The sequence below is a fragment of the Lynx canadensis genome, chromosome C1 (genome assembly GCF_007474595.2).
Source record: "Lynx canadensis isolate LIC74 chromosome C1, mLynCan4.pri.v2, whole genome shotgun sequence".
Taxonomy (NCBI): Eukaryota; Metazoa; Chordata; class Mammalia; order Carnivora; family Felidae; genus Lynx; species Lynx canadensis.
Window position 1 is genome coordinate 19,656,439 of NC_044310.1, and position 13,072 is coordinate 19,669,510.

Below are 13,072 nucleotides of genomic sequence, written 5' to 3' on the forward strand. Positions count from 1 at the left end.
AACAACCCTATGAGGTAGGTGCTGTTATGGGCCCCCCCACCTTACAGGCAGGAAGACCAAGGCTCAGAGATGTGAGGTCACTTGCCCAAGGTCACACTGAGGGATGTGGTTGGGGAGCTGCAGACAGGGAGTGGGTTTTTGAGCTGGGAAGCAGCAGGGTCAGCAGGGAGGTGAATCTGGTTGTGGGTTCAGCTGCCAGGACAGAGGGAGTGAATGCAGGAGTAAATGTTGCTGGAGACACAGCAGGTGCTACAGAAGAGGTATTTGTCCAAATGAGAGGACTTGGCCTTTATCATTGCCTAGGATGGAGATGAAAAATTTCCTGATGGTGTATAGAAGCTGGAAACAGAGTTAGCATGAGTTTCTCTCTGGACGAGATGATGTTTTGGGGCGCTTCCAGTCAGACGGTTGTGGGGGTTAAGAATCCAGGCTCTGGAAATCAGACTGGCTGTGTCCAAGTTCTGTGTATATGGTTGGGAAGGGCTCTCACCTCTGAGCTGTTTCCTCGTCTGCACACTCAGGATCGAGGGAGCTGCTACCTCGCAGGGTGGATTGGGTTGAAGCAAGGCGCCGCTCCGGGAGGGCACTGTGGGCCGGGGCAGCCCCGTGGGAAATGCTGCACAAACTTCAAGGGAAATAGGGCCAGATCATTGCTGTGCCTTTTTTTTTTTTTTTTAATGCTTATTTATTTTTGAGAGAGAGAGAGAGAGCATGAGCAGGGGAGGGACAGAGAGGGAGAGAGAGGGAGACACAGAATCCAAAGCCGGCTCCAGGCTCTGAGCTGTCAGCACAGAGCCCGACGAGGGGTTCGAACCTACGAACCGTGAGATCATGACCTGAGCCAAAGTCGGAAGCTTACCCAACTGAGCCACCCACGTGCCCCAGGTGTGCCTTTTTTTTAAATTAACTTTTTATCAAAAATGTTAAACATATGCAAAGCTATGAGAAAAGTATAATAAACCTTCAGACACCCATCTCCCAGATTAAAGAACTGTTGAGATTTTTATCTCCCTTCTTCTTTCTTTCTTTCCTTCTCTTTTCCTTTTCTTCCCCCGTTTCCTTCCTTCCTTCTTTCCTTCTTTCTTCTGTCTCCTCTCTCCCTCTCTTTCTTTTTTTTTTTTTTTGTTGTTGCTGAAGTATCTCTCCCAACTTTTTACTGAGGAAGACATTCAAATCTATAGAAAAGTTAAAAGAATATTACAATGAAAATGATTTCCCTTCCAAACTCACCAAATCTTAGCAGTTTGCCACATTTGCTTTCTCTCTCTCTGTCTTTGCCTCTATCTCTATACCCTTATCTACATACAAATACATATTTTTTATGGGTGCAACTGAGAAGCGTTGCAGACATTATGACCCTTGACCCATAAATGCCTCTAATTAAAGGGTTTTATAGAGAGAGAGAAAGAGTGAGAGCAAGAATGAGCACGAGCGGGGGAGGGGCAGAGGGAGAGAGAATCCCAGGCAGGCTTCACGCTCAGTGTAGAGCCTGAGGTGGGTCCCCATCTCACAACCCCTAAAGCATCTTACAGCGTATCTCAGACCTCACATAATCTTAGCTGTGTATCTGTAACTCTATAAAAGACATTCTTTCGTAACAACTAACAGAATTAACAATTACTTGTGTTCACATAGTACCCAATCAACAGACACATTTCCCTGTTGCCCTTTCAAAAAATCTTTTTGCCGTCAGTGTATTGGAATCCCAGTCTCTGCAGGATTTACTCCTTTCAGTCACTTGTTAAATCCCTCAAGTCTCTTTTCAAAAACTGAGATAAGGGGTGCCTGGGTGGCTCAGTCGGCTGAGCTTCGAACTCTTGATTTCGGCTCAGATCGTGATCCCAGAGTTGTTGGATCGAGCCCCACATCGGGTCTGCACTGAGCGTGGAACTTGCTTAAGATCCTCTCCCCCTCTCAGGGGCATGTGGCTCAGTTGGCTGAGCATCTAGATGATCTTGATTTGAGCTCAGGTCATGGTCTCATGGTTCGTGAATTCGAGCCCTGTGCCCGGCTCTGCACTGAGTGCAGAACTTGCTTGGGATTCTCTCTCTCCCCCTCTCTCTGCCCCTCCCCCACTCATGCTTGCCCTCTCTCTCTCAAAATAAGTAAATAAACTTAAAAAAAAAAAAGATTCTCACCCTCTCTCTGCCCCCTTTCCTCCAGCTCGCTCGTGTGCATACTCTCACCCTCTCAAAAAAAAAAAAAATACTGATAAAAAATTTGCATACAGTAGATCTTTTTGTTACATGTGTACATCTACATAACCTCCATAGTAAAACCTTCCTTTTCTTTTTTCTTTTTCTTTTTTTGTTAAATGTTCTATTTATGTATTTTGAGAGAGAGAACAGGGAAGGGGCAGAGAGAGAGAGAGGAGAGAGAATCCCAAGCAGGTTCCGTGCTGTCAGCATAGAGCCCAATGTGGGATTCAAACTCACAAACAGTGAGATCCTGACCTGAGCCAAAACCAAGAGCAGAACACTTAATCGACTGAGCCACCCAGGCACCCCAGCTTCCCTTTTCTGTGCCACTGGAATGCCCCACATTCGGAATGTGTCTGCTTTCTTGGGACATCATTTCAGTTGTTTCTCTGGCGCCTGTATTTCTAAAGTCTTAATTATATTCTGCTTCAACTTATTTTTGGGAGCAGGGAGTTAGAAAAGACTTCGTGGGGCGGGGGCACCCGATTCAGTCGGTTAAGCACCTGACTCTTGATTTCGGCTCAGGTCATGATCTCAGGGTTCATGAGATCAAGCCCTGTGGCGGGCTCTGCACTGAGACCACGGAGCCTGCATGGGATTCTCTCTCTCCCTCTCAGTCTGCCCCTCCCCAGCGCCCCCCACCGTGCTCAAAATTAAATAAATAGACATTTTTTAAAAACAACAAAAAACCACTTCATGGGAGGTGCAGTGTACTTCATATGACATCACATCCCCAGGCACAGTGTCCCTGTGCCCCCCTTAGTCATTAGTCCTCTCAGGCGGTAAGAGTCTAGGGATGGGGAATAACTTCATCCTTTCAGGATCTTTGCCTGAATCAATCGTTTCATTAGGGTTTGCAAAAATGGCAATGTCTGATTCTGTCTAATCAGACATTAGGGAGGATTTATTAGGGAGGATTCTTTTGTAAAAAAGAACCAGAGCCTCAATTTGATTACCACATGTACCGTTTTTAATGGTCATATTTGAAGTGGTTTTGGTTTTTGAAATGGCCAGTGCAAATAGACTAATATTTAAATATGTCAGGCCAGATAGTAAATGTTTCCTTTTCCTGCTTTGTTCTCAAGTGAGTGCTTGTTAAAGTTACCCTCCAAGAAGGTTTAGAAGACAGAGCCAAAGCAGTGAGTTTCCAGTGGGTTACCTAAAGCTCAGAGCGAGGAAGGACTTTCTAGAGTAAGAACTGCCCCCTCTACTAGGGACAAAGAAGTTCCAAATACAGACAGCCACTTGGTGGTACTGTGATGGGAGAAAGTTGTCTCTTCCCCAAAGCCATGAGTCCATGGGTCTGTAAAGTTTCTGACCCTTTTAAGGGCGACTCAGTGCCTCGGTGGCTCAGTTGGTTAAGCATCCGACTCCAGCTCGGGTCTGATCTCACGGTTTGTGGCTTCCAGCCCTGCGTCGGGCTCTGTGCCAACAGCTCAGAGCCTGGGGCCTGCTTTGGATTTTGTGTCTCCCTCTCTCTCTCTGCTCCTCCCCCTCTCACGCTCTGTCTCCAGCTCTCAAAAATGAATAAATGTTAAAAAAAAAAATTTTTTTTTTTTAAATAAAGTTTCTGACCCTTTCCAAATACCAGGGGAGATGATGAGGAAATGGGAAACTCTCACTGAGGTATTTGGAGGGAGATTCTTTGGGCTAATTATGAATTGCAGTTTCTGTGGTCTAGAAGCTGGGAATCTCATAGAGGGACGGGAAGGGGGTGACCAGGAGCAGGGTCCACTGGGAACTCCTGTTTGTTTTAATGTTGCCTTTTTAGTGAAGTATTATATAAACACAAATCATAATGTACAAGTCAGTAAATTTTCAGAAAGTGGATATAGCCAGGTGATCAGCACCCAGACCAAGAATCCCTTCTACTCCCTGCCCCCTCCCAAGCATAACCATTCTAAGCTAACTGCTAATAGCTTAGATTGGTTTTGCCTGTCTCTGAATCATATATCAATATACTCTGTTATACGTGGCCTCTGCCATGCCACAGGCTCTCCGGGGTTCATCCACGGCATTGTGTGGCTACAGTCCGTGCATCCTCATTGCTGTGTAATTTCTGCTGTATGAACAGGCAATACTTTAATTGTCTATTCTGCTAATGGACGTTTGGGTTGTTACCAGTTTTGACTCTGACAAATAATGCTGCTGTGACATGTGACTGCACATGTGGGTTTTAACACTGTGTGCGCCCCTGGCAGTGGACCCACCAGGTTGCTGTGTGCTGTGTGTGTGTGTGTGTGTGTGTGTGTGTGTGTTCATCTTTAGTGGGTGATGCCAAACAGTTCTCCAAAGCTGTTCTGCCAGCTTACACCCCTCCAGAGCATGGGCTTTTGTGTCGTTTTAATCTAGCCATTCTGATAGATGTGGCGTTTTTTCTCATAATGGTTTTATTTTTAAAATTTTTTTAATGTTTGTTTATTTTTGAAGGAGAGAGAGACAGAGAGTGAGCAGGGGAGTGGGAGAGGGAGAGGAAGACACAGAATCCGAAGCAGGCTCCAGGCGCTGAGCTGTCAGCACAGAGCCCGACGTGAGGCTTGAACCCACGAGCTATGAGATCATGACCTGGGCCGAAGTCGGACGCTTAACCGACTGAGCCACCCAGGCGCCCCACGGTGGCTTTAAATTGCCTTTCCCTGAGGGCCGTGAAGTGGAGCACCTCTTCGCGTGGCTCTTGCCATTTGGGCAGCTTCTTCCGTGACATGCCTGTTCGAGTCTTATGTTTATTTTTAAAAATCGGGTTGTCTGCCTTTTTCATCTTATTTGGCCAGCGTTCGTTGTTTCACACATGGAGCCCTTTTAAGCCTAGCTTCCCTCGTGTTGTCACCCTTTTGAGAACTCAGTAGGGAGTCACACTTTGGCTTCTGTGTTTAACCAGATGATTTACACAGAAAAGCTTTTTTTTTTTTTTTTTTTTTTTTTTTTTTTTTTTTTTTTTTTTTTTTTGTGGCTGGTCAGAGGCACCGAAATGCACATCCTCCAGTGATGGTGATGAAAACAAAAGGGGCTGCTGCTCTGGTAGCCAGCACCACACAGCACTTCCCACAGGCCAGACACGTCCAAGCCCTTTATAGGTCAACTCACTTAGCTGTTCCGACAGTTGGAAGTGGGTATTGTTGCTATGCCCACTCTACAAGTGAGGGAACTGAGGCTCCGGAAGTAAGTAAAAGTCTCACAGCTAACCTGGCTTCCCTATCCTGTTATTGATGTCCTCTGATCTGTAAGTGCTTCTTCTTTTTTTTTTTTTTTTTAATTTTTAAAAAATGTTTACATATTATTATTTTTTTTTAATTTTTTTTTTAACATTTATTTATTTTTGAGACAGAGAGAGACAGAATATGAATGGGGGAGGGACAGAGAGAGAGGGAGACACAGAATGGGAAGCAGGCTCCAGGCTCTGAGCCATCAGCCCAGAGCCCGACGCGGGGCTCGAACTCAGGGACCGCGAGATCGTGACCTGAGCTGAAGTCGGCCGCTTAACTGACTGAGCCACCCAGGCGCCCCATTTACATATTATTTTTGAGAGTGAGAATGCGAGTGGGGAGAGAAGCAGAGAGAGAGGAGACACAGAATCCGAAGCAGGCTCCGGGCTCTCAGCTGTCGAAACAGAGCCCAGCGTGGGGCTCGAACCCGCGAACTGGGAGATCGTGACCTGAGCCGAAGTCAGATGCTCGGTCGACTGAGCCACCCAGGCGCCCCTGTAAGTGCTTCTCAACAAGCACTCACTGCATCTTAATGTCCGGCATGCTGGTGGGTTCAGCCCAGCGAGTGCTGGAGTTACTATGACAGCAGCTGTCATCTCCCAGGCCCTGCGCTAAATATCCCTGGTACGTAACTCATGTGCTCCTTCCTGCCTCAGCACTGTCACCAACCCCATCTCTGAACCCCAGGTGAGAAAACCGAAGGCTCGAGAGGTTAAGTGACATGCCCAAAGTCACATAGCTACTGCCGGTAGAGCCAGGATTCACACTCCGGAGTGACTGAAATCACAACTCTGCCACAGGCCACAGCCTGTTACTCAGGGGCTGCATCTGACCTGAATACATGTTTTGTTTGGCCTGCAAGATGTCGGGTGGTTTTTTGTTTGGGGTTTGGTTGAGTTGGGTAGTTTGGCCGCTTTTGAAACCTGGGCCTGAGTTGCTACGTGGGTGACTGTCAGCTGGAGTAAGGAGCAGGTGCCCCTTTAGACTGGTTGGCATGGCTCCGTCTCAGCCTGGCTTCGCTCATTGCCTGCCCAGCCTGTTGTGCTCTTCAGTGCAGAGAGACGCGAGCATCTGCTACCCTTTCCGCTGCACAAACGCCTAGGGGACAGGTGTCAGAGTCACCGGTGGGGCTACCTGCCATAGTGAGCCACGGTCACCTGAAGGAGTTTGTTGTTTCTCTGTGTTGTGTTAGGGCCGGATAAAGATTGAAAACTTCCCTATCCCTGTTTCCCGAAAGTGTCATCTGTGTCACACTAAACTGAAAAGGCTGTGGAATGAAGGTCAGAACCGGGTTCAAGTCTCACCTCTGCTTCTTACGTACATGAGCAAGTCAAGTTTCTTCTCATAGCCCCGGTTTCCTTCTCTGTAAAACAGAAGCCAGCAGTCCCCGCCCTGCCCACTTACGTAGGTGTAACCAGCAGCCCCCGTGAGATCATGGTCAGGAAAGTGCTTTGTGAACCAGGAAGATCACTTGTACAGGATAGTCCGTGTCCTCAGCCAAGCTGAGCCTCCCTGACCTCTGGGAAGCTTGGCTGGGCCCTCCACAGGGAAGAGAGTCTACATCCTTGAGGCTGGGCCCTGTCTTTGGGGTCACAGACTTGTACTAGGAAGGAGAGCCCTAGGAGCTAGTCAGGCACTGCCCAGGAAGGGGCTTCCCATGGGTTTGGATACACTTTGCAGCACGTAGCTGGGACCACCCTACCAGCACAGCGCTCTCCTCCTCATCTGGTGCTGTTCCCTCTGGGGAAGTAGACTATCCGGGGCCATGTCTACCCTCCAACCTACCCGCCCCACAGGCACCTGCTAGAGGGCTTGGGACTCAAGTGGGACTACGGAAGCATCGTCTCATAAAGCCAACTAATCTGTGAGAGTCAACTAATGTAACCTGCGAGATCTCTGTGTGTTTCAGAGGTGTGATTTGTTTATTCATTGCACAAAGTTCACTTAACACTCGCTCCGTGCTGGGTGCTGGAGGTGAGCAGGGGTTCCATAGATAGATGCAGTTATTTGTGGTTGAAGGATCCTCTGCTGGCCTGAGCTCAGAACACTTGAGGAGATGTCGTGGACGATGAGGCTGAAAGGGATAGCTGAGCCTCCCACACCAGGAAGGGGACTTTGGGGTTTATCTTGCAGGTCGTAGGGAGCCATTGAAGGTTTTTGACAATGCCCTGTTAGCTTATGGGAGGAGGAGCGCGAGAGTAAGACCAAGTTTAGTCTGGGATGTGTTGGGTTTGAAGGTCTGTGGAACATTCAGTGGTTTCTATCTGATAAGCAGTTATATGAGCCTGGACTCAGGAAAGTTCTGGGCTAGGGTCAGCGATCTGAGAGAGTGGCTATACATAGAACCATACCAAGGGAGGGGGGAGGATGAAAAGTGGAGTGTGGTTCAGCCCCCTCAGATTACAGAAGAGCAGGTGGGAGCCGGAGGACTCATTTGCTTCAGGTCTCAGAAGTAAGTGTCATTCAGGGCGCCTGGGTGGCTCAGTCGGTTGAGCGTCTGACTTCAGCTCAGGTCATGATCTCGTGGTTTGTGGGTTCAAGCCCCATGTCGGGCTCTGTGCTGACAGCTCAGAGCCTGGACCCTGCTTCAGGTTCTGTGTCTCCCTCTCTCTACTCCTCCCCTGCTAATGCTCTCTCTCTCTCTCTCTCTCTCTCTCAAAAATAAATAAACATTTTAAAAAAAGTAAAAAAAAAAAAGTGTCATTCATCCACTCAACAGATACTCATTGAATACCAACTGTGTGCTAGGAACTATTCTAAATGTTGAGATATAGCAGTGAGCAAAAACACTTATGGAATTTATATTCCAGAGGGTAGATTCAGAAAAACAATTAAATAAATATGTCAAATGGTGGTAAATGCTATTTATAAAAAGAAAGTAGGGTGAGGAGACTAAGGAGTACTGGTTGGTGATTCCTATTTTATATGGAATGGTCCAAGGAAGGCCTCACTGATAAGGTGACATTTGAGCTGAGACCTGAAAGAAACAAGAGAATAAGCGAGACAGATGCCTGAGGAAAGAATGTTCCTAAAAGCTGGAACGGTACGTGCAAGGGCCCTGAGACAGGAGTGTGCTTGGCATGTTGAAGGATGTGCAAAGAGGCTGGTGTGGCTGAAGCTGATTGAGCAAGGAGGAGGGTGCTTAGGGGACAACAGAGTGCAAGAGACGTGGGTGAGGGGCACGGGAGATCAGGTGGGGCCACTTAGGCCATTGTAAGGACTTTGCCTCTTAAGACGATAAACCTTGGAGGGGTTGCAGCCAGAGTGACGTGATATGACTTATATTCAACAGGCTCACTGTGGCTGCTGTATTTAGAACAGACTGTAGGAGGCAGGACAGAAGCAGGGAGACCAGTGAGGAGGTGTTTGCTGTCATACAAGGGAGGGACGATAGGGTCCCTGGTTGGGATCACTGCTGCCAGTAGAGGGGTTGAGAAGTGGTTCAGCTCTGGATATATTTTAATGGTAGAGACAGCAGAATTTGCTGATGCCTTGATTGAGGAATATAAGAAAAAAAGAGGAATTGGGAATGACTCTTAGGATTTCGACCCAAGCAATGGGAAGTATCAATGGAGCTGTCTCTAGGATAAACTGTGATGAGCGGATCTGAAGGGAGAAATAAGGAGAGTTCCGGGGGTGGACAGGTGAAATGAGGACTGCCTCGCGGACACTGACGTGAAATTCAAGTCGGCAGTACCAGCAGCACTAAGGGCCCCATTCCAGCCCCTTCCTTCCAGATTCTGGGTCCTTCTATCCCTTTCTGGGCCCGTCTTCGTAACTCTCAACTCTCTCACCTCTGGCAGTTGACCTGGGCCCCTGGCAGCCTGCCCACATGGAGAACTGACCGGACCCTCTGCCCCTAGGTTGTTCATAGGGACCTCAAGCCCAGCAACATCCTGTACGTGGACGAGTCTGGGAACCCCGAGTGCCTGCGCATCTGTGACTTTGGCTTTGCCAAGCAGCTGCGGGCTGAGAACGGACTCCTCATGACACCTTGCTACACTGCCAACTTTGTGGCACCCGAGGTGAGCGCTCCAGCCTCCTCACCTGCGAGAGTGAGGGGCCCTGGCACAGGAAGCCTCGTGCCCTTTACAGAGGCCCCACGCTATCCAGGATTCTAGTCTGTATGGTCTTGGCTTAGGTACCAAGAGAGGATCCAGCCTTGGGGCGCCTGGGTGGCTTAGTTGGTTAAGAGTCCGACTCTTGGTTTCGGCTCAGGTCATGATATCGAGGCGTGTGAGTTCGAGCCCCGCATCGGGCTCCGTGCTGACAGCGCAGAGCTTGCTAGGGATTCTCTCTCTCTCCCTCTCTCTCTCTGCCCCTCCCCCATTCACTCTCTCTGTCTCTCAAAAATAAATAAATAAAACTTTAAAAAAATAAGAGAGAGAGAGAGAGAGAGAGAGGATCCAGCCCATGGTTGGGATCCTTGTCTTACCCTCTGTGGGGACCATGCAAGTGTTCGGGGCCACGTGGTGCTGCACGTCTGACTAACCACCCTCCCCTACCTTCCTGCCAGGTGCTGAAACGCCAGGGCTACGATGAAGGCTGTGACATCTGGAGCCTGGGCATTCTGCTGTACACCATGCTGGCGGGGTGAGTGTCCCCTTCCCCCCAGCCCATTCCTCCAGCCCTAGTGCACAGGCTGGGGTGGTCTGATGGGAGAGACTCAGCTCTGCTCAGGAAGGTCTGAAGATACAGATGTAGCCCTGCCTTCGGGAGCCTCACCTGGAGGGGGAAGATACCGCCCTGGGGAATACTCAGCCTGGGGGGGAGACACAGCCCCCCCATCCACCCTTAGCCCCAGGATGGGGGCCAGAGGCTAGACCCAAACTGGGTGGACCTTTCTCCAGATACACTCCATTTGCCAATGGACCCAGTGACACACCAGAGGAAATCCTGTCCCGGATCGGCAGTGGGAGGTTCACCCTGAGTGGGGGAAACTGGAACACAGTTTCAGAGACAGCCAAGGTAAGTCTGTGAGGCCCAGCTCATCTGGGATGGGGAGGCAGGGTCCCATCCTAGGGTGTTTTAGCAGTTCATGAACAGATGGCCTGCAGCCTGGTTTTTCCAAGTGGAATGTTCCATAAATCCCTGTTGCTATATTTCTCCAAGTGGAAGACTCCCAGGAGGACTGCCCTCCTGCCTTGTTTGGACACCTCGGTGATCATCACTGGCCCTTCCCATGTTCTGAGCCCTGTGGGGGACAGAAGGCTGCATAATCGCAGCCCCTGCCTTGTGGGACCCTGGTGTACGGAGAGATACGGGCTTGCACACAAGGAGCAGAGATGTCTGGCAGCAGAGAAAGGCAGGCCCTCCTCCAGGGGTGCAGGCATTAAAGGCATGGAGCAGAGTTACTGACCATGTGAAGCACAGAGGCCTTCTCAGAGGAGGGAACATTTGAGCTCTCAGTATTAGCAAGTTTCCAGTTAAGGGAGCCTCTGTGCCAGGCAATGGGTTAAGCCCTTACTCAATGGTACCTCACATCAAACTTATGAGGCAGATATTTGTTATCCCTCTTTCTCAGAGGGGAAACTGAGGCTCGGAGGGTTGAAGTAATTTGCCCAGGATACTCAGTTGATCAGCAGAAGAATCAAGTTTTGAACCTGAGCCTACCTGATCCCAGTCTTAGGTTCTCCCCACCTTCCTGCGTGGCTTCTAGAAGGTGAAAGAGAAAGGAAAGGATGTTCCAGGAAGTCCCAAAGAAGGGCATGTGCTTGGGGAGGCCTTGGAATGATCTGGAACATGGATCGCAGGGGCTCCTGCAAGGGTTCAGGCAGGAGATGGTGGGAGATGGCCGCCTTGTCCATTTCTCACCAGTGGGACACAGCCTGGGCTCCCCTGCCAGCTCCTCCCTCCAGCCCTCTTGTTTGCTGTGACCCCCCAGGACCTGGTGTCCAAGATGCTGCATGTGGACCCCCACCAGCGCCTCACAGCTAAGCAGGTGCTGCAGCACCCATGGATCACCCAGAAAGACAAGCTCCCCCAGAGCCAGCTGTCCCACCAAGACCTGCAGCTCGTGAAGGTATGGCCACTCCGGGCTGCTGGGCATCTGGTGGTCCAGGCCAGGGTTCCATGGGTAAGAACTTGGGTGGCACAGCCAGGAGGTGTCATATCTGTCTGTCCTCAGGGAGCCCCAGTCTAACATGCAAGAGTGTCAACTGTCCTCTGGGGGACATAGGCTCTGACTCTGAAGCCTCCAGTATGGTGGAGGAGACAGGACTAATGACCATGAAGGGACGCCAAGGCTGAATTAAGAGATGGCTGGGCGGGTGGGGAACACAGAGAGGCTGGGGAACACACGTCCCCCCTCCCGCCTATACCTCCCACCGTTGTGATCTGACCTCCCACCCTCTCTCCCAGGGAGCCATGGCAGCTACGTACTCTGCTCTCAACAGCAACAAGCCCACCCCCCAGCTGAAGCCCATCGAGTCCTCTATTCTGGCCCAGCGGCGGGTGAGGAAGCTTCCGTCCACCACCCTGTGAGAGGCCAGGGCGTCCAGGCCGCAGGGCGGTGCTAGCTCGTTGGAGGCAGCATACTTCCCAGAGGGAGCAGGCCTGAGTCACGGGGCCAGAGGAAGCGGAGCCCCCGAGGGACCCAGGAAGCAGCCAGCCCGGATCACCCCCAATGAGGGTGTGAGAAGTGCCTTCTCCTTCCCCGGGATGGACTCTTCTCGGCTCATGCTCTGCTGGTTGAAATCAATTCACTGTACAGACTCTTACCTTTTTTTTAAGGGAAAAATGGCATCAAACTGCCATGGATTTTTACAAGATCCATTTGCCTTTCTGGGAGCAGAAATAGCCAGTGAGGCCCCAGGAGGGGCACTGAGTCATACTAGGGCTCTCTGTGGCTGAGACTCCTTACAGCTTTGGCATCCTCCCCCGGGGAACCCCACGATTGGCCATCTGTAGCCATCTGCACATACCTCCAAGGCAGTCCAGCACCACCTTCCAAAGCCCTTGGCTGTTTAGCAGAATTTGCTCTATCCGCAGTCAGCTCCTTTTCCGTTCTGTTCTGCTGGGGCAGGGGAAGGGTCTAAACCTCTTCCTGCTAGAAGAGAGGACCAAGACTCCGTGGCTCCCAGCTCCAGGCACCAGCATCTACACCGGCCCTGCCAGTGGGTTCCCTGCAGTGAGATTGGGCAGCCCCAGGAGGAGGATCGAGAAAGCACTTTTTGGCTGACTTGTGTTGGAGTCTGCTACAAGACAGAGTTCGCAGGAGGCCTGTGGGGCTGGCCAAGAGAGGCAGGGGCTCTTTTTCATTTCTTCCTCAGCTGGTATCTCAGGGTTCACCTGTCCATGGCCTTTCTAATAAACTTTCAGTTGAGTTGAAGCACACTGGCCTCTCTTCTCATCCCTGAATTTGCCCTCTCTGCTGTTGGGTGTTGAGGACTTTGCAGCCACAATGGGCCAGGGCCAGCGAGCCCAGCTGCTCAGAGCCCAGGTCACTTGGGGAGCAGGTGGGACTCCCACCGGGGGTTCCCATTATGGTATTGGCGATAGTGACGGTGTTATTAGCCACCAGTGACCAAGTGTCAGGCACTGTGCCTGGGTCTCACGTGTATATTTCATTTGATCTTAATGTTGTGAGGTAAATTCTCTTCTTTCATTATCTCCATTTATAGATGGGGAGACGGGCCGAGAGAGGAGAATGACATTTTCTCCACAATAAGT

General features: G+C 50.3%; 1 protein-coding gene across 5 annotated transcripts in view; it reads left to right on the top strand.

Moving 5' to 3' along the window:
• Positions 1–12,736, top strand: part of RPS6KA1 (ribosomal protein S6 kinase A1) — a 39,199-nt gene extending 26,463 nt beyond the window's left edge. For all 5 annotated transcript variants that reach the window (XM_030328153.1, XM_030328154.1, XM_030328155.1 and 2 more), the window contains 5 exons: positions 9,265–9,426; positions 9,918–9,994; positions 10,252–10,369; positions 11,286–11,423; positions 11,762–12,736. In XM_030328153.1, coding sequence (XP_030184013.1) covers positions 9,265–9,426; positions 9,918–9,994; positions 10,252–10,369; positions 11,286–11,423; positions 11,762–11,884 — 618 coding nt within the window. In that variant the 3' untranslated portion in view covers positions 11,885–12,736. The remainder of the gene's footprint in view (positions 1–9,264; positions 9,427–9,917; positions 9,995–10,251; positions 10,370–11,285; positions 11,424–11,761) is intronic.
• The last annotated feature ends 336 nt before the right edge of the window (positions 12,737–13,072 follow it).